The 22,565-nt window shown below is 35.1% G+C and overlaps 1 protein-coding gene across 5 annotated transcripts in view; it reads right to left on the bottom strand.

Annotated features, from left to right (window-relative positions):
- ZNF385D (zinc finger protein 385D) overlaps positions 1–22,565 on the bottom strand; it is a 375,527-nt gene that overhangs the window by 116,857 nt on the left and 236,105 nt on the right. For all 5 annotated transcript variants that reach the window (XM_052692235.1, XM_052692236.1, XM_052692237.1 and 2 more), the window contains one exon: positions 6,852–6,994. In XM_052692235.1, coding sequence (XP_052548195.1) covers positions 6,852–6,994 — 143 coding nt within the window. The remainder of the gene's footprint in view (positions 1–6,851; positions 6,995–22,565) is intronic.

A 22,565-nucleotide genomic window follows, 5' to 3' on the forward strand; every position in this document is an offset into this window, starting at 1 on the left:
TTGACTCATTCCTCTTTTGCCAGCACCGGATAAAAACTTTGAATTGCCAGAATTTAGTGTGTTCACTCATTCTTCTTTCCCTGCAGAATTTTTAATTAAATGGCTTGACCAATGATGGAAATGTTATTGTAATAAAGAATTTCTGAACCCAAACACTATTTTTGCAATCAACCTAATTTTTTTTTGGTAATATTTTGAAAAATATTTGACTAAACAACAATAGAGATATAAAGAAGACTATAGCTAGCTTGCAGCTCAGTTGCAGTGCTATGGAAAGGAAAAGAGCAAGCCAAAAACCTTGTTTGTTGACACCTGTAAATGAGCAGCCATGCAAAGAATATCCCCAGAAGCAATAATCCCCTCTGTTTGTCTGACAAATTAACAATTTGGTGCAGTACAATTCTCCACCTGATGAAGGACCTTTTCACTGAAATAACATTAAATTCATCAGCAGCACAGACTGTATTTTTACTGCCAAGTTTTTCTACACAGACAATATTCCATTTTGACTCACATGAAACTGAGTCCACTGCATTGTCTCGATTATTCCTTTCTGGAAATACTGCATTCTGACAGCATGCCGTCACTACTGAACTTGAAAGGATTTTATATGCTATTAGGAAAAAAAAAAGTCTCATTAAATTCCTCCAATTAAGCTAGAAAACTTAAAGTCCTTATGTAGAGACACTAAAAAGAAAGAGTGGGATGCGTGTTTTATAAATTTCACACTGATAATTTTTTCAAAAAATATAACGTTTCATATTTCTTCTCCATTCCTCAGTATCAGAAGGTACATCTTTTCAAAATATCCAGAAAATTGGCTTGTCAGCTCTGTAAAAAAATATCTTTCTTCTAGATAAAAACCTACACAGGGTAAGAGCCTTAGGAAAAGATCTCAAAAAGAGTTTCTGGTAGATTTTTGACAGGTTTTATCCACTATTCTTGGCATAACTCTTCCCAGAAATAAATGTCAGGAAGCAGGTTTTCTATATTGTCCACTTCAATTAGTTGTTGGCCACAAGAGGATAAAACTGCATTTCCAGAAAACTGGGGAGCTCTGCTCCATATGAGGTAACAGCGGTTAACAGCATGACAGGAACAGCCTGACACCAAGGCCAGAGAATGTAGAAAAGTGGCTTCCAGTGAAACAAGCCAGCCGTAATTGCTCCCTACTGATAGGTACAAATACAAGCATCACCTCTACAAATAGAGAGCACAGCCTTTGTGCTGCCCTGGAGGTTGCTAGGATGTTTCACAAGCTGGTTTTCAGGAAGCAAAGCGAACTACTTTGGCATCCTAACCCAAGCTGCACTACCTTAGGAGCTCCAATCTAGGGTCAACATCCACTGTTCTGTTTTCCCATATGGCAAAGCACTATTAGAGAAAAGTGATACATGGAGTATTGCACCTGAGACTAGTGATTTACAACATCAAGAAAAATCAGGAGACTGAACAAGGATTCCTACAGCCTGTACAGAAACAATTACTTTCCAATCAACATTTCGTAGAATTCTGGCATTACTACTGCTCTTCCAAGTCATAAGTTGATAGTCAAGAATTCAATTATGTTTCTGTTCTAAGGATGTTGCTTTGTAAAGTTTTCCGCTGGCAAAAAGAGGAGATCAGGCCTTATTCTGAAGTTTGTATGAAGCTTTTAAAGCAATGTCACTATTTCTACTTACAAGTGTTTACTCAGAGCTTCTACATTATTGTCCTCTTCCACTACAGATCTTGCTGTCGTTATAATCTACTATTATATATAGCATATATATATATATATACTATATATAATATAGTATATATATAGTATTATATAGTATTATATATACTATATATTATATAGTATATATAATCTACTACATGACATAATATTTCTAGATTTTTTTCCAGGAAAATGGTTAGCATATCCTTCAAAGGACAAACAAGTAAGGAGAGCAATGCACTGCCAAGTTTTCCAGCTGGTAACATTCTGGATTTGTAAGCTATAAATTCTGCCTGTCAAGGTGCTGAAATATATAATTCTGAGAGCTTAATAGCTGAAGTAAAACCTATTTGATGATGCATCTGTGCTTTGAGAATGATGGACTTTGGAGACTAAGAGGTACAATTGAGATCTTATTGAGTTATTCTTCTGCAGGAAGGTTAGACAGAACTGATACTAGCATTAAGTAGGATGAAATATTTTCTCTTAGTCCAGCTACTCAGATCAGTGTTTTCCTATAACTTAATTAGCTTCTGGACTTTGATGCTTTGTGAATTTTTTGCAGCCAATCTTTGGCTTGCAAGCAAGAATACCACATTCACATTCACACACACACAAATACATATTCAGTATAATTGCAGAAGCTTCATACCTCTAAAAATTGGTTCATACAAACACATGGACTTAAAACTTCTCTCTCTGCAGTTGAAAAGGTAGATTTTAACTCCATGTTTGCTAGATGATCTCAAACATTTGTCAGAATAGGAAAATAATTTTCTAGTCCTCTGACCTTCAGAGTACATCTTAGAAAGCTACGTAAAGACTGTTTTTAGTCAGATTCTTTCATTCATATCTATTTACATCTCATACACTTAATTCATCTTTTTATATCAGATAAACTCGCAATGAACTTGTGATTCTTCAGGGTCTGCACAACAGCTTGCTGTTTTCAATTTGAACAGCTCTGTTGTTAAAATTTCTTTTTACATAGGACTTAAGGGTAACCATTTGCTTCATAATTAAGAATGTAGCATCTACAAATGCTCAGCTAACCAGATTGTTAATGAGTATGCTTGCTTTAAGCTTTCCTGTATAAATAGATAATGTCCCTCATGAAACTGAATGGTTCAAACTTCACAGGTTATCACTGCATTTCTCAAGCTATTCACTTTTTACTTTCCCCCCTCCTTGGTGCCCAGAGACATTATTTGGAAAGATTTCAAAGCCCATTTTATCACCTCTATTCTCTGCCTAGATGCAAGTTTTTGCCCTCTTCAGAAATGCTGAACATTTTCCTCAGAGACAGTCACCAAAAACAGAACTTGCTCTAGACTAAAAGTCATTAGTAAAAAAACAAAATAACCTTATATTTGTAATAAAGTGAACCAGAATGAAAAACGTTATGAAACTCAACACCTTATTATTATTTTTGGTGATGCACTTAAGGAAGTATTTTTTTGTATTAGGTCTTGCATATATGCCCTAAGAGAATTTCCACTGATACGAAAAGTTGAGTAAGTAAATTACATGCTTTCACCTCTCCTAATATCTACTCCCAGCTCATCTGAATACTCAAAGTCGTTTAACAGTATATAATTAGAAGCTAGTATAAATGCTTGATAAATAGGAACATTTCTCTGTAAACATACAATGTCAGCACTTCTGTCACATAATTTCAGAGTGGAATTTATCACATGTGAATATCTTATGGCCTGTCTCTAATATCAGATTCAACTAACCAAATATAGATGCAACTGAGCCAGCCCCTCATAGTTTACAGCAATAAATGGGAACTTTCTAAGTTTACTTCCCTCATCCAAACGTAGAGACGCAGAGTGGATGCATTCTGTGCATTTTTGTCCACTTGAACAAATGGAGAAATTGTCTTTCTCTGTTACCTTTTCCAAAGAAACTTGGGCTGATTAGCCCAGATGTCTATGCTAATTACAACTGAACTCCCAAGTCGAATTAGAATTGCCACAACTAGGGACAACTTCCTTTCTCTGAAATATGACTGCATTTTTACTACAGTTTCTCTTTGATCAGTGCTTTTCTCCAGGGAAAGTTGTTAAAAAGTGTGCTTGGCCTGCAAATAGCCTGAAATCTGGAATTCCTTCTAGCTTCTTGGGAAATAGCTCAGACATGCTACCAAATAGATCAGCTTATGCACAAATACAGAAAAATAAAGAGGAAATCAATTTCCTGACATACTATCTATGGCCTTGATGTCTCAAACCAAGGCTAAAGCTCATTTATCCACAACATGAGAGAGAACATCCAGTTCAGGTTTCTGGATTTCTGGTCATTTACTGACCACCTGTTTAATCTGATTTAGCAAAAAAAATACAAAAGTTTCTCCCCTTAGCTGTGAAGTCAATGAATAGAGAATATTATTAACAGCTACAACTGTTCAAAGGCAAATCACTTCTTGGTTAAACATTTTTCTGTCTCACACTCACATACTTAAAGATATTGCCAGACATTCTGTTTAAAGTCTAATATGGCCTGTGGGTTACCTTCTCCTTAGGCTGATAATGCCCAGCAGCAGCTGATGCATCCCCAAAGATTCATCAGCCTGGAAAGAATTTCTGGAAATATGCAGAACTTCTTAACTAGCCTAAATGTTTGGAGGATGCTGTTAACCAGCTCTGGCACATGAGCTAAACATAGCAGCATTCAATAATGTACTTTTCAACAGGAAAATGGGAACACTGAGGGTGATGCTGCATGTCAGCATACATGATGAGAAGGCAAAGGTCACATTGCAAGGCAAAGAATCTGAGCAGATGACAGCAGCTCAGATGACAGCATCCTCACACTTGGGACAGACATACACAGCAAAGGTGAATTTGGCAGATGGCCACAAAGCACAGGAAGCAGTGCTTCACATGGGAATGCACTTCAGAACATTGTTTAAAAATGCTGCTAGTCTTATCCTTGAAACTTAGGCTCAGGTTACTGAAAAATTTAAGAGATGAGGAGCCTCTGAAGTCTAACTACGGCACTTATACCTAAGGAGATACTTCTAAGATGATGTTCAAGTATAACAGGGTTTTGATAGGAGACAGTTTTTACCTTCATATTTCTAAAGCAATATCAGAACACATTACACCCCATTTTCCTTCTTCCCAAGTGTACTAATAATAGAATGTCAAACTTGATAAGAAGAAGAAACTTCAACTTTTTGGAACAGCACAAGATTAACAATTATTTACTTAAATTCATTATTAAAATTGCATTTTAATTATGCAGAACTAAACATACCACAAAGCCATCTGAAACTCCTGGAAAAGAAAAGAATTTGTAGTATAGTATCCATAAAAATTCAATGGGATTATGGCATTAAATATAGGCAATTATCACAAATCAAAATTAGTAGGAAAAATATCTAAAGCATACTAAAAAATTCTAATTTGTAATGTTGTCAATGTTTTAACTTGGTTTTTTAAAAAAAAAAAATGACTTCATGCCTATCTTCATTTTAAAATTGGAAATACTTTCTTTGTAATAGTTGTAATAGTTGTAATTACTTTGTAATAGTAATTCTTCAATGCATTCCTTCCGAACATTTCAGAGCTCAGAGTTTATAGGTTCTCATTCTTATTAGTACTGTCAATTGCTTGCAGAAAATTTTTCACAATTAGTTCAATTAGAAAATGTGCATCCATAAAAGGTAAAGAAATTAACATTTAATTCTTCTTTTTATTTCTAGGATGGGTGTGTTATTTCACTACTCTTAGTTATGATGCTTTCATATGTTAATTAGAATTGTTTTGGCATAGCAATTTCCACCCCTCTCTCAGAGTAGTTAAGCAAACACATTCCTATTTTTTTTTTCTCCCTATAAAAAGTACAGGTAAATGAAAAAAAGGTAATCCTACGACATTTTGAAGTTAAAAAGTAGCAATTTTATAAAGACAAAATTAATTAAAGAATCGTTTGAAGTAATCATCAGATTTTGCCAAGAGCTTCTCCAAAAGTAGTGCCTCCTATTCTATTATGTCGGCCCACATTATCAGAGGCAGATGTGCGTGGTATGGCAGTAGAGGTTGAGCCTTCCCACCAATATTCCATTACATTTTGTTGCCATGTGACAGATAGCAGCAGAGGGGCACTCTGACAGAATGATGTCTGACATGGAAGCATTTATGAAGCAGAGATGTGAAACTAAATTTTTCCATGTAGAGAAAGCAGCATCTATTAACATTCACTGACATTTGGTGAATGTTTATGGTGATCTAACTGCACACGTGAGCACAGTCAAGCAGCAGGTGGTGCATATCAGTAGTGGTAACAGTGAAGTGGAAGGCAAGCTACTTTCTACATGGCTATGAACAGCTGTTACACCATTAAATGGAAAGTCTCTTATTCAGCTCAGATACGCTAATAGGCTAACAGGAGTAAATATGCTGAAAAATATTGTTTTGTAGCTGAGAATTTGCTCTATCCAAGTGTTATTATGCTCTTTGTACCTGTTATAGTTTCTATGGAAATAAATAGGAGGCATGACTTTCAGAGCACTCCATGTATATTCACAGCAAGTATGGCTAAGTTAAGAAATTCTTGAAGAATAATCTAACCTTGCATTAACTTAAAGGGTACGAAAACCACATATTCTAATCTGAAAATAAATGCACTAGATTGTATGCCAATGAAATAGCTATTATACCAGCTACTGCTGTCTAAGCATGCTTGAATTGCCCAATCAGTTTTATCTGTTATAAAAGAAAAAGTAAATTTTTCTCTTCTGATGTGCAAATTTTAGGTATTTCTTGGGAAACGTGTTGGAGATGGAATGTAGAGTAACTTACAATTTTACACTTACAGCAAAGTGTGTGCTAGGGAAATTGCACATCTTAAAATAGAGAGGGAAACACAAGGCCTGGGACTGGATATAGCCTGCAAGTTTACTGCATGTCACTTGGGATCATATCATTTTTTTCCTTCTACATTATTTCTGGCTAACACTCAGCTAGGTTCTAATTTATGGTCTACCAGTGTATCTGGAAGAGCTATTTGGCCCTCAGTACTGGGAGAGAATATTCCAGGTTTAACTGAGTACATAAAACTCCACTTTGTGCCCTTTTGAGCCTTCTATGGAAACCATGGCTCACTGAAAGTGGACAGTAACTGTTAGGACTGTACTTACTGCATTGAAGTTGGGGAAGAGATTGACTGCTGCTGCAGTGTCCAGAGGAAATGGGAGAAATGGTTTAATATCCAGCGATGGCTGCAAAGGTGGAGCAGGAGGACGCACTAGGGCTGGAAGAGCAGGACTCTGGCATGTACCACCTATATATGGAAAGAGACAGAAGGCATTCAGCAAGTAATATGATAATAATAACTAAGTAAAAATACAAGTGTAAAATAAAAATAATATTAACCATACATTTATGGTACATTAATATAAATAATATTAAACATACGTTTTTATTTGTCCACAAAAATCACTGTGTTATTGTGAAAGAGTGCAGCTGACTCAGTGACTGTAGTTCATAATTTTTTGCCGGGAACTGCAGGTATCCATTTTTTATTGTTTAAAATTAGCCATTAAACCATTTATCTCCCTGAACTATCTGAAACAATAGCTCAATATATCTGACTTCATTTTAGAACTCAGCTAGTCTCATTCACTTACAATTTCAGTGCTTTACCCAATAACCATTATTCAACCCTCCTCAGCCAAACTACTACAGAAGAAAAAGGACAACAACAGGTTGTTTTGCTCAGCAAAACTGTCATTTGCAGACTTTTGATTTATTTAATTAAACCCTTGGCAAATAAGCTTAATCTTGTCAAATGCAACCTACTTGCTGCCTTAACAGTTGATCAATACAAACCTAAAACACAAACAAGTTGAGCTGCCACCAAAATTTGGAGTTTTGAATGCTCCTGACATACACATTCTACTCTCATAAAAGCTAGAGTAGGTTCAGATTGCACTGAAATACCCCTGAAATGCAAAAAAAAAAAAAAAAACAAACAAACTAAAGAGATACTCTTGCATACCAATAAGCCACTACTTGTTTGTTTGAGACTGTTTTACTTATTTATTTGCCCCTTGCATCTGAAAGCCAAAATGGTTCAAGCCTGTCCTCTGCTTTCATTACTTTCTATGATTTGGTTGCACTCCAAAACATTAATTCCCTTTTAATTAAAGACTGTTAATGAATGGATCCAATGAAACTGTTAAAATATGCCAGTGTTCTTTTAATCTGAAAGACAGGAAGCAGACTGTAAAAGCCGGCTGGTAAGTATATAAAAAACATTAAAGAAAACATAAAGGGAGTTTTGCCCTACTCACTGAACACAGACACAGGCAGATATGCCATCAGAGAGAAAGATCAGCAAACCCTTTCTCTTTTTTTCTTTCAAGCATACAGGCAGCCTATCAGATGAACTGCATACATTCTTTAAGAGCACAAACTTAAAGTACTCAGAGTGATATACAGAATCTCTCCATATTTGGTAAGAAAATCTGCTAAGAAGGGTTGCCGTTTCTTGCTTCTATTTGAGGACTAACAGCACAAGATTTAATGAATCAGTTGTAGCAGACCACCACAGTTCTACTTCTAGGTATAAATTCAATGGGAGCCAAGAAGCCAAGTTTTCACAGACAGTTGTAGTTGTTTCTTTTTTATTTGTTTGGTTGGTTTTGTTGTTGTTGTTTATTTTTGTGTCTGTGTGATATTTTTTTCCAACTTTCAACATATCTGTAAAGTATTTCACTACCGACTATTGGAAGGAAAGCATTACAAGTAAACCAAAGGCATTAGTTTAAGGTTCACTCCAAACTCATGCTGTTTCTTCCTCAAGAATTACTGTCATTTCTGAAATCATTTGTCTACTTACCTCAGTGTAAGAGTGTTAAGGCAAACCTTTTGAGTACAGTTGATAAAGAATATAAACAACAGAAGAGCAGAAAGAAAACACTGTTATTTTCCATGGCTAACTAACATAGAAGCATCAGGTATTTCAAGAACATCACTGTTTTGGCAAATGCTAAATTCCCGTTGAATTATTACAAAAATGGCATAAAAATAAACAGGCCAGAAAGATGATAAAGTGATGTTGAACAGTACAGTCTTACTCCCTCTGTACAAGAAAAGCCCCATAAAGACTTTTTTCAGTTGCTGGAAAAAAAAATATTTTTTCTCATTTAAAGCATTTATATATCACAAAAGGAAACTGTCACTCCTACAAAATTTACAAAGAAGTCTCTAGGTTGTACCTGAGAAACACGAAGAATTGCCAAGGTGAGCATTTGCCTGACAATAGCAAGGAAATTGAAGCTGATTAAATATCCTCCAACTCACAGATGTAAATGCAAACTAGGTTAAGAAATATCACCTATGCTTGGGGAAACAGCTCTTTGGATGTGTTATCTCGTTGCTACGAAGGAGTGTTCCAGCCTTCCAGATTCGGATTACCTAAAGCAATGGAACAGCTATCCCATACTCTCAGATATCAGCCTATGAAAGATGGAAAAGTTCTTCCTGTGATTCTTCCCTGCTGCATGATTAGGCACTCACCCACCTGCCACTGCCAGCCAATGCTGCGAAAAGTCATCTGGGGACGAGAACACAATTTAAAAGGAATAATTTAGCCAGCTTTTCAAGACTTTGGCTGGGGCTCAAAGCCTCTGGAACAGTTTAAAGTCTACCCCAGTCCTGGTTACGGTGGCACAGAAAATGAGCAAGTTCAGGAGCACAGCTGCTCTCTGATTTCTCAGTACTGTCCTTTAATGATAGAACATGTGACCGATATATTTGACCTTTCACTTAAAAGTAACAGTAATTTTTATGGTGCCAGAAGTTAGATTCTCTTTCCATGTAACAAGAGCACATTTAACAGCAAGAAAAAACCCGAATCAATGGCAGCCACTTTTGTGACTCAACTTAACTGAAAAACCTTTTCACAACTCTTGGGAATATCAAAAAATAAATACCTTTTCACAACTTTTGGGAATATAAAAAAATAAATACTTAAATACTTACCTTTGAATTCATTAGAATAGAAATAAAGAGGAATAGAATCCCAGTGAGATGAGTTTTTGGACAACAAATGTGGAAAAATTCTCATTGTATAGACAGAAGTATGAAGGGAAGAAATGTTGTCAACAGAAGAAAAATAAGAGAGCCAAGAAAACAAATCAGTGAGGAAAAAAGTAGGTGTGCTGTAAAACTCCAAAGAGAATTCGCTTTATAACTAGGAGGTGCCATTTGGGACAACAGCATACTTAGAAAGTAACTTTTAGGCACGTATTGTGTGCTTTCTTCATTATGGAATGTTGATGAACATCAGTTTGAGGTGAGGAAATATAAAGATTGCTTATGACTCTTCTGGTGTAGAGTATGATAAGCTTGTACAGAAGAACTTCCACAACTTTCCTTGTGCAGCTGAAATGCTGCTGATCACAACAATGGACGGCTCAATGCCAACCTCTTCACAAACTTCCTGTCAGCAACAGTGGGAATATAAAAGCACTGATACCATCCCAAATCATGCTGGTTTTGTCCATAGACTGTGTTTGGTGTCCTGATTTTCACTAAGACATCACTGCCTGAAGTGACATGCATTCAGGGCATGACCCAAGAAATACAATCCCCCAAAAATGCAAGGCAATACAGTCTAAAGTTGCATTTGATTAATAGCATGCTAAAATTCCTTGAAATAGAAATATACAGTGTGAATTTACAAATTCAGTCTTGCAAGTCATAGTATAAGACCTTTGTAAAGAAAACAAGTCTTTCCAACCCATTCAGAGTCCAAGGATCCCGAAGATTCAAGACATTTGGAAAATGTTAGGATTATGGTTAGTATTTGACTTTAGAAACACTGTTTCACTATGGAACTAAAAATAGATTTCAAAATGAGAAGTCATTCCAAAAAGAAGAAACAAATTTCTTTAAAAATACTAAGTTCTAATATTGTCAGAACAAAAAAGAAAGAAAGAAATCCAAATAACAGAAGTAGTTCTGAGGGGAAAAAAAATGCTTTGCTGAAATAACTTTCTGATAAGAAAGTCTCTAATGCAAATTCTTCTGCTCAGTTCACTTGGAAAATCCCTCAGATATTCAGAATCATATACATAGCTGTAGGGCCTCAGAACATCTGAATTAAGAAAAGCACAAAGACAAAATATACACAAGGAAACAAAAGAAAAACCTAAGATTGATGGATATTATAAGGCTTTTATTATTATTATTATTTATATATATATATGTAAGGAATAACAAATAACATTTTCAGGAAGTTTCTGGGGAAGGACATCCAGAATCCTGTCTCTCACAGGCCCTAATGTACTGCTTAACAAACTGGCAACTGCATACAGCAACATTTTGTGACTTAGTTACTGAGAAAGATATGCAACATCTTTTCCTGCATAACCTCTCTTTCTGCATGCTGTCATTCACAGATTTCTTAAGCTGTACTTTAAGTTTAGGTTCCAGAAAAAACAATCAGATCTAAAGAAATATCCAGTTAAAATTTTGTAGACACAGATAGTCTAGATAATTTTTATAATGTATTTGGAACATGAAGGTTTTATGCAAACCAGGCAGGAGCTCTAAATTCATGCCTCATTAATATAATTTTTTTTGTAGTTCTATCATTATTAGCACCAAAAAAAACAAGTGGAAAAAAAAAAAAAATAAAAATCTCTCCAGAATTCCATTTTCATTTTTATGTCCCTTCACTGCCAAGGGTACAGTCACCTTCCATACAACAGAAGCATCCTAAACCAATATTCAACTTCCCATTTATCCTGGAGTCTATTTGTTTCCAGTAACATAATGTCATATCTGCAGCACATGGATATTCCCAAGGTTTTCTCTTCATCACCCACCTCTCCAAATATTTCTATGAAAGCTTGCTGAAGGTGAAAAAAATGTACACACTCTGCCTTGATAGAAGCTCAGAGTACCTTTCAAATTCACATGATTCAGTGCGAATAGATGGAAATGTATCGATTTCTAGCTTAAAAGGTAATTTTCATGTAACTTAAAGGGTAATTTAAAGGGTAAAAACAACTTATTTTTAATGCAGGATCCTACTATCTGTCAGTATACACACAGTAAGGATTAAAATATAGTTTAGAGAGCTTGAGCCAGAAGAGGATTATTTGCTCAGACTACTTTAAAGAAAAGGGGCATGGGGGAGTTTATATTCTGATGAAAGCTAAGAAGTTTACAATTGGTTAACTGAGTTCCAGCTAGAACTTTAAAATCTTTACAAATTTAATTTGCCTGTGGGTCAAAGAAAAGGCAGAGTGGGCATGAATGAATTTTCTTCCTAATCAAAATAAAGATGTAACCAATTAAGAATGGTAGGCTAGACATGAAAGATAATGAGTTTTCTATCTCAAAAACAGTAGACACACCATTTATGTCTTCACACAATCTGCTAAGCTGGGAAATTTAAAGACATTCAAATACAAAAGAATAACCTTCAGAATGTAATATAGGCAATGTGATATGAATTGCAAATCTGGCTTTGAGGAATATTCTACCTTAATGTAATTTTTAATTTTGTTATAACCCACTGTCATCAGGATATCCCTTCCATTGCAGTAGAATGGTTTCCAATTTTGGAACAGCTTAATTTAGTAAGATCTGCTAAAGAACTGCTAGATTGCCATTTTTAAGGTAAATTCAGTTCCATTACAAGCAGTGCCATCTAAATCAGGTAGAGCAGGGTTTACCTAAATACCACGTTACTTATGAGTACTTATTATATTCAAGTGATTAAAATATGAACTCATAATACAGAAAGCTCACATACAACCGGTGTGTTTTATCTACATGTATGGATGCATATTTTAATCTTGAATCTTTGATTTTAATAGCTTATACTTATCCCCATATTACTGTAAATGGATGAAAATGACATAATGTGCTACCTAATAACACAATGTCTGTTAAGAATTTATTGATCATGAAATTTATGTTCTGACCACTCCCACTCATAGTTTCAGAACTCAGTTTCTTCTGAGTTTTTCTTTGTTGGTGGTGGTGGTGTTTTTTTTTTTGTTTTTTTTTTGTTTTTTTTTTTGTTTTTTTTTTTTTTTTTTAATCCATTTTTATTTATTTATTTTGCATGCTTTGTTTCTTTTTTTTTCAGAAGAGAGGATGAGGATTTTAAAGTGATTTCAACTGCTACATTGTTAAGAGGACTTTTTTTCTGAGAGCATTTGCACCATAAAATGCTCTCAAATGTACTTGAAGCATTATAATATCTACCTTTAAACACAATACTGCTTCATGTGATTCCACTTAGTTTCATGAGGAAAAAAAAAAAAGAGAGAGAAGAGAAGAGAAGAGAAGAGAAGAGAAGAGAAGAGAAGAGAAGAGAAGAGAAGAGAAGAGAAGAGAAGAGAAGAGAAGAGAAGAGAAGAGAAGAGAAGAGGACAGCATTAAGCACTTGACACTCACTGGAAAGGAAGAGCTCTCAGAATGAAGTTGCATCAGCTTCTCTCCTGCTGGCTTTTCTGAGACTACCTGATGATCAGATACACTGTGTGGCAATATAAGCCCTTCTTTCAGAGGTTTTGATGTTAGCAAACGTAGCACTAGGGAGTCACTTTGAAGAGAATGAATGCAACATTGTTTCAGCTATGGAGATCCATGATTAATAGTTTTTTCAGTTCACTGGCCAAAGCTGAAAAGCCCCCCTCAATATTTAGAGGAGAAAAAAAAAAAAAAAAAAAAAAAAAAAGAAATCCCTATGTAACTGAAGTATTTCTATCTTACTACAGTATTTCTTGCACCTCAAATGAAGTTCTTTACTTGTTGCTTAGATACTTAACCCTTTTTTTATTATTTATATTTTGGCAAATTACAAAAATCCAAACTATACCAATTCAGTACAACTCACCACAAAAGTATGTTCATGGTTCCTAAAACCCTTGCAGCTTGGCACAACTCAGTACCCACTATTTATTTATAGAGTGCATTTTTTTCTGCACACACACTATTCACCTGGAAAATTTGATTCAGCTCTGGTCACTTGCTGCTATTCAAAGTATTATTTTGTCTAGAGACAATATTTGTTCTGTGATTCTTGCAAAGTGAGCTAGCTTATGAAAAGAACTCTTTATTTTTATTATTAGCTTCTATTAGCCTTAGAAGCCTCCAGCTATGCATCTTTTTTTTTTTTTTTTTAATTTTACAATCATAGCATTTTTTAAAATTCAAAATTATATGTGCTAACACAAGATTTTTGACTGAAAATATACCCAAATGTAATCTACCTAAAGGAGTATATTCTTTAATTATTTTTTTAAGTTGTGTAGAATACCATAAAACTGTTATTAACAATGGAGAACAGGGAAAATAAAGACATGAATTTACTCCTTTAATTATTGCCCTTTTGATAAAGAAGCTCAGGTTCCCACTCCTTACTTGTGATTTTATTCCCCCCTGTTCCACTGCCATTATCCATGTGCAATAATGGAAAGTTGTGCCTGATCTACAGACAATATGGCCTAGCTTGTCTGAATAGGAACAAAGCAAGCAGAATTGTGTAGACCATATCCTCTCAAGGAAGAAGGAAGCTCATGTCAAAGCCTCTCTGAACTTGAAGTCACACTCGAACCCTATATCTAGAATATAGTATGGCCCACAGGAAACATTTTAATAAATCAAATTACTTCTGTTAAACAAAATATACTAAAAAAGCATGACCTTAATTTCAATATTTAACACTACCTAGCAATGAATTCTGCTAATGCTCTACAGGCAACATCTTCTATGGATTATAAATTACATGAGAGCATCAATCAAGCTTTTTATTTCAGCAAGGGGGACATGACCTATATAATTGAGCTCTTCAGAATCCTTTGAGGTTTTATTGCAATTGGTAAGATAAATGTGTGTGTGTGCATGCACAACTATTCCCCCCATTTGGAAGCCATTAAATCACTGAAAATTAAATGATCCCAAACAAGTGTTCCACTTTCTGTTAAGTTCTATCTGCTTCACTTAGAAGGAAACAAGAAGAAATCTGTCAGCTTGGCCACATTGCTTATTATCAGCCATCCATAGCAAGCACCAACCACAATAGCTAACAGGGAAATAGATCAAGAGTGCTGGCAGCATGGCTTTAGAGACCAACAAGCAAAACATTCAAGACCTTCAGCTCTTATCTTCTTGAGCATGCAAAAACTTTCGATTTGCATCTGTCTTAAAGAATAAAATAAAGTGAAAAATGCCTGGTAACGTGAAGAAACATTATTTTTCTCTGTACAATTCTGTTTTCAATTGTCAAGATACTCCCATTTATTAAGAAATTAACTAAATTTTTCAGCTATAAAACCAAGACAGCATAAATCACCTACCAATGTGGAAGACCAAGAAAATGAGCCATAGATCCTAAATCTTGTGCTATGACCACTTCAGCAGATTAGTCTCGTAATGAAAAGAACACACTTTCACCCAGATTCAAGAAATCTGTTCCAAAGTTCCTCCCTGGCTGCACATGTGTTGTGCAACTTTACTCTTTCTTTAGTAAGCAGGTGAGTCCAAAGAAATTAAAAGCCTGCCATGCCTGAAGTGGGCTAGACATACACAGCATTATCTCAACATTCTTATCACTAAGCAGTAATGCCAGAAAAGAAAACTTTGTCTGGATATCAGAGAACACCAGATTTCCCTTTTTTTTTTTTTTTTTTTTTTTTTTCTTCTGACTATAAGATCTTCCTCTTGGCTAGTTAATTCCATGTAAAGCAGCAACTCATAATGTGATTTCCAGCCTGTACATTCATAGTCAAGCTGAGTTCTCTAGAGTCAGAGTCCTAACAGATCCTAACCATAACAAAAGAAAAAAATCATAGTAAATAAATGAATTAAAAATACAAGCCTGATCTAAACATTATAAAAAGCACAATAATTTTAAAGCTTTACACTTTCTGACATTAAAAAAAAATCTTTGACTCAGTATATTCTCCAGTTAGATTTTTCTAATATTTATATGCAAGTCACTTTTATTGTATAATAAGCACAGATTTCCAATGGTTACCAAACAGGATACAATTTCGCAAACAGATTTTCAAATATTTTTTTCATTTTTATGATGAATATATTTGCAAATTTTGCAGTGTCATTTTCAAAAGCAATAAGAAATAATGATTAACTTCTGATGTCTATGCATCAAGTGAAACAAGTGAAACAGGCATACAAACGAGACAAATAAATAACTAATCTCATGAAATGGACACATAGTAGTAGCACAGTGGATATGAGGATAGTGCTGTGCAGCGATGCCTCTTTGATTTAGCCTTGGAAAAGCTTAATATAGCCAAGTTTTATTAATAATTCACTTGAAGTAGATTTTTACACATTTTAACTGCATAGCGCAAGCGTAAGTGAACATGTCAATACTCCTTGCATGCTTGAGGAGCATCACTTTGTTCTGTTAGTTGTCAAACTAATGTTGTTTCATTGAAAATAGGTAAATAGATTTGGGATGTTGCCAGGTTAGGAGAAGGATGGCAGAACTGCAGTCAAAGAAGTGAAATCTGCCCAGGTCAAAGTTTGATTCACGGATAGAGAGGGAGGGAAGCAGGGAAAGGTGTTGAGAAAAGAGTCATCCGCAGTTCTATACATTCACTTCGCATTGTTCTTACAGATAACACTCAATAGGAATTGTGACATTTTGTAACCCAGTGAATGAATACATGCCACTGTTGCACAAACTGGGGCAAGATTACCCCGTAAACTGACTTCACAGCACAAGTACACGTGCATAAATATATGCCAGCCTATGTATTTGTGCATAAAAATATATAAACAGCTACTAGGATACATATTTTTCATTAGTCTTTGCCATGCATAAATAAAAATGCTTATACATCAGTAACTATTACAGCCTCAGAATTTTGATTCACACAACTAGCCCACATAAATGCTTAAAATGATTATGTTTATGGTCTTTCACATGTAGACAAAAGGGTAAATGGTACCAATTCTTACTGAACATTAATGAGGAGAAAGAGACGATCAGCTGCACAGGATTTATGAATGGATAATGAAATACAGTAACAGATACACCAGATCAAAGCATGTTTTAAAGGAGAGGCAAAAAGCACCGTTCAGTTCATGGCAGCTTGAAAAATATTTAAAAAAAATTATACAAAATTTTATTTTTTTCACACATGCATTCCTAAACTAAAAATACTTCAAGTTATTTGACTTAGGTACTTTTCTCACCAATAAAATTCCCACTTGAAATATCTGAAGTTCTAAAAGAAAAGTAAATCAAATGAGAAAACACAAATATATTTGACAGTATTCTTTCTCAGAGAATAAGATCAGAACAAATTAGTAGATCACATGGCCTGATTGTCTCTAAACCCCAACCCATTACTTTTCATAAAACCTCCTCTAGACTTTAATGAAACTAAACCAGTTCAGCCCTCAGGAGATAGAGCTGTTTGTGCAAAAACAAAACAAGACAAAACAACAACAACAAAAACCAAAAACATAAGAGCCTGAGGCTCTGTGACCATAACTTTCTGGAAAAAGAAGCTGATGAAAAATTGAAGTTATTCTAGCAGGCAACCCTTGCTTTGTGTTGAGAGGGAAAGCAAAAAAAAGTTCTTTGCAGTCTGTTGTTCCTGCAAAGATGAGGAAAGGAAAGGATAAAAAGTGTATTTAACTATTAAGCTTGAGCCTTACTGGAACAGACCTTTTATGCCCTCTTCAAATCACAGGTGCACTGTGTCAACAGTGACTAATTTCTGGGTATTCTTCAGCAGGCAATAATTAAATAAATTAATAAACTGGCCAATTGCAGTCTAAGGGCAGAAATATCTTCCTACATTCTGCTTAGTATTACCTGAATACCTGGCAATTTGATTAGAATTACTCCCCTCAGCATTAAGTAGTTGAGCTCACTTTAACTTATATCATCTTACAGAGATGTAAAATCAGACATTGCTTTGTTACCTTACTGCCACAAATTGAAGGTTAAGTACAGTAGCAAATGTCAGGCACACATGAAACACAAAAACATACACACTAACAGGATACTGGCCTTCCAGCATGAAGAGATGAGTCATTTAATTCACCACAAACTGCAAATTATCGCTGACTTTCTTATTATCTTTGCTTTTTTGAGCAGTACATTGTCATTCCCTATTTGTTTGACAAAAGCTGGAGATACAAGTGATTAGAAATTCTAGATTGCAGTTCTGAGCATTGGGTTTAGCAAGGGGGAAACCATGAAAGGAGTGCAGGTGCTGATAAATTATAAAGCCTTCAAGATGATATTAAGGGCAAGAAGTTGAAATATTTGCTGATGCTTTTCTTCAGTATGCCACTGACTGTAAACAGAAGAGGGACAAAAAACATATTGAATCTTCATCTGTGATAAAGTTCTTCAGAATTCATCTTCTCTACAGATCTGTATGTAAACTGCACTATTATGTCTAGTTATTATGGTTGCAAATCCTTATAAAAGTTTTAAAAAATGGCAAGAAATTAAGGACCATATTTTAATCAAGTGCCCATATTTAAGTCTGCCCTATAAATTCCCAAGGCCTCAGGGAAGCATCCCAGAACTTGGGCTGTTGACTAACTGAGGCAATCGCACAATGATCTCTTTTCAGAGTGACTTATATTTGTGTAAATGTCTATTAAATTCAGAAAAGAACTTAGCTTGCGTTTCCAGCATCCTACATAAGTCTGTCAACCATAGGGCTAGTGTCTTTCTGAGAAACTGAACAGATTTTTTTTTTGTCAAGAAGTTCTAATAAAATATCTATTTATAAATAAAGGCTATAGAAATTTCTTTGGCAATCCTACATCTGAGAGTTGATTCAGGCAATAGGTTTGAGAACTAGAATATGTGGAAGTTAGTAAACCAACTATGGTTTTGATACCTGTGAAAATGCTGACAGACTCTGGTTTTGCGCTGTGTGTGCCTAGAATTTAAAAAAAACTTAAGAAAGGAAAATTTTCTCCTGTCATTCTCCATAGATGGAAGGAAAGTACCACTGCTTTTGCCAACAAGACACAAAGGACAAAATAAATTTTTGTCCTATTTTCCAGAATCACAGACATGACAGGCCCAATTTATCTAATCCATGACATGCTGGATGCTCCAGGCTGCATCCGTGGAAATAGATAAAGGCATGTACTCCGCAGATTTAATGAATGGGAATCCCTGCCCCTGGCTAACACAAATTGTGCTCATTGGTGGGTAATTCTATTGATTATAATCCACTTATATTTACACACAAGGTTTCAGTTTAGTAGCATAAATTATTCACCAAGAGCCAGGCATAACCTAATGACAGTTTATATTTCTTTGAGGTTATTTTTTTTTTATGATTTTTCTCTATTTTATCTATCTTTTTTATCTTAGGAGAATTTAGGAACATTTTTTATCTTGTCACAAAAAATTCCTTCATGAAAAATTCACATTATTATTCAGAACATTTTCCTTATCCAGAAAGAAAATTATTTTTGTAGGTTCTGACAGAGATTTTGTCATCCATTTCAGAGTTGACCACACAGCTGATGTCCATGAAGAGAAGTCTGTAAGATAGTAACTTGTATATCTTCACAAACTATTTTATAGGGGAGAACTTCTAAAAGTAAGAATAAATAAGTTGGCACTTATTATAAAAGGCAGAAAGGAATGTTCTGTCCTCAACATTTATCATTCTGATGTATTTATATCACTGATGGTTAGATATGGCAAACCATAGTGGAAGGGACAAACAGTATTTATCTGTATTTTTATATAGGCCAGGAACTGCTTTAAACAGGCATGTCCAAAACCTGCATCCCAAGGGCCTCATGCAGCCCAGAAGAGTGAGTAAGCAATCTGCCCACAGCCCTGTACCAACATGGTGGTGGCTCTTCCCCAACTCCAAGTATGCACTCATCACTCAGCAACAGTCAAATAATCTTTGTGCTGTTAACACTGAAACCAGGACAAGGGGAAGGCACAGTGCAGTGCTAACTCCACCTTTCACACCTCCCTACCATATTTATACTGAGCCAAAACCCACGTGGAACTACGCGCTAATCACAGAATCACAGAATCACAAGGTTGGAAACGACCTGCAAGATCATCTAGTCCAACCACCCTCTCATTCCTATTAATACCACAAGCACTAAACCATATCTCGTAGCTCCTCATCCAGGCGCCTCTTGAACACCACCAGGGATGGCGACTCCACCACCTCCCTGGGCAGGCCATTCCAGTGCCTGACCACCCTTTGAAAGAAAAAGTTTCTCCTAATATCCAACCTAAACCTCCTCTGGTATAACTTCTTGCCATTTCCTAGGGTCCTACTATTTGGCTGGGAGAAGAGGCCAGACCCTTTTGCACCACAACCTCCCTTCAGGAAGTTGTAGAGTGCAATGAGGTCTCCCCTGAGCCTCCTCTTCTCCAGACTAAACAATCCCAGCTCCCTCAGCTGCTCCTCATAAGACTTGTGCTCCAGACCCCTCACCAGTTTCGTTACCCTTCTCTGGACATGCTCCAGGGCCTCAATGTCTTTCTTGTAGTGAGGGGCCCAAAACTGAACACAGTACTCGAGGTACTCGAGGCTACATACAGTGCCTCTTTGTGAGTAAAACATAGTGATTATTGAGAATAATCTTTCAATCTACCTAATGCCATCCTAAAAGAAAACCATTTTTAAAAAAGGAAAATAGTGGATGAAGGTTTTCTGATGAAAAATGGACAGATGAGCATTTTTTCTCGAGACAAATATGGCACTAGGCTTAATTTGCAAGGAAATATGTCAGTTTTCAAAAATTAAAATTCAGTAAGACATTATATGCAAAAATACACTGCCAAGTTTGATGCATATCAAAGAATGCTTCATAAAGACAGAATAGCAGAACTGAAAAATGTCTGTCACCTCAATCTTTTTTTTTTTTATTACAAGTCAGAAGAACTCTACTACAAAGGTTAATTAAGTGATAGCAAATCTCATTTCAAAAATACCAAAACATTTACTGGTGGCAAGTTTATTAAGCAATGCATGGAAATTTGTCTTGGTTAAAAATTTATCTTTCTACAATCAATTTGACTCACCAGGCTATAGCCAGGTTAACTGAAGAAACAGGAAAATTTATTGAAAAAGTTTGGAGAGTAAACCTATTATTTCAAATTTTATACTACTTCGGCAATAGATAAAAATACTGATGTTCCTTAAAAGTATGACTAATAATTTTTGGGACTTCATTTATTTTCTGAAGTAAGGCGACTAAGTTGGGGTAAAATGCTAAAAGGAATTTATGATTTGCAAAATGAAATCAAGTTATTTATGGAAATAAAATTTGTGCCACAGATTTAGCATTTTTGGTGGATTTGACTGCTCATTTATATGAGTTGCATTTGCATCTTCTAGGTGAAAATCAACTTATCTGTGCTATGCTTTAAAGCATAGTGTTTGAAATTAAATTATGATAAGGTCAGGTTGTAGTAAATAATTTTATGCATTTTGATATATTGCCTAAACATGTGAGTCATTAAAAATATACAGCCGTGCTTTCCATTCTGATAAAGGAATTCAATAAATTTCAAGATTGCCAAGAAAAAATCATCATTTCTTTTGTTATATTTTTGACTCCACTTTCAGTCGATATAAAAGCACAACCTATAAATTTTCAAATGGAATGTATAGAGTTGCAATCAGATATTCCACTCAGAAATGTGATCATGTCTCTACTAGACTTTGATAAGCTTAGCCTTACCAGATAAATATCCCCCGCTTCACAGTCACACTTTGCTCATGTCCTGAGCATTCATTGAATAAGAGAGTAAAATTTAATTAGAAATCTCTCATGAATTCCTTGAGACCTCACCAAGAATGTTGACCACTTACATCAAACCAGAACCTAGTTTCAGAAAAAACAAGGTTAAAATATCCTACATTTGTTACTCTCTCTCTCTTTTTTTTTCAACGTCTTAATATAAAATATAATAATTAAGCTTTATTACTTATGTATATTAACTATATATTTTTTATGCAGCCCAAGACAATTCCTCTTTACCCAACCCAGCCTAGGCAAAACCAAAAATGGTTGACACCCATGGTCTAAAACTTCTAAAGAAAGATAAATATGAAAAGACCTCAAGTAATAATACCATTCCTGTTCTGCTCTTCAATCAGCCTAGCTACATTCTGGTCTTGTAAAAGCATTATGTAATACTATAGATCCTGTCTTGGGAACTAAGTATAGGAGAAAAATATTTCAATAACTTTCTAGAGAACATCTTTTCTCCTCATGCAATCACACTGTTTAGAATATTTATTTGAAGTTCTAAGCTATGAAAATTTTACTTTTTGCAAACCTAAAACTTAGGTTAGACATTCACCAATTTTTCATTCACATTTATTCAGCCTAAAACTCAGCATTTCTTGGAAAAAGTATATAAATATATCTAGAAACAAGCCTAATACTAGAACAAGCTCTCTCAAACATTTCAGCTCATTTAATTCAAAGGTTATCCTTCATCTACCTTCCTACTAAAAGCTTGAGGAAAAAAAAAAATCAAGCCTTGGGCATACAACACTAAAACTGTCTTTCCAAACGGGAAAAAAAAAAGTTCTTAGTTGACATATTTTAGTTTATTTTTATGTCTCCCTCTGCCACAAAGACAAAACAAAACAGAAAACTATCTCTGGTTCTCCTAAGTATTTGAGAGATACTAAAGTGAAATGTATTTTTTTCTAAGGCACTGCTACCAGGCCTTGAAACAATGTACCATAAAAAACAATATCAAGAATAGAAAAATTATGTGCCTGCTTTTCTGATACATCATGTAGATCAGAAGGATCACAGTGATGCAGTTTCATAATCTGCACTCTTGATATTTTAATTCCAGATGTTACTGACTA

The sequence above is a fragment of the Tympanuchus pallidicinctus genome, unplaced genomic scaffold, assembly GCF_026119805.1.
Source record: "Tympanuchus pallidicinctus isolate F22 unplaced genomic scaffold, pur_lepc_1.0 scaffold3, whole genome shotgun sequence".
Lineage (NCBI taxonomy): Eukaryota > Metazoa > Chordata > Aves > Galliformes > Phasianidae > Tympanuchus > Tympanuchus pallidicinctus.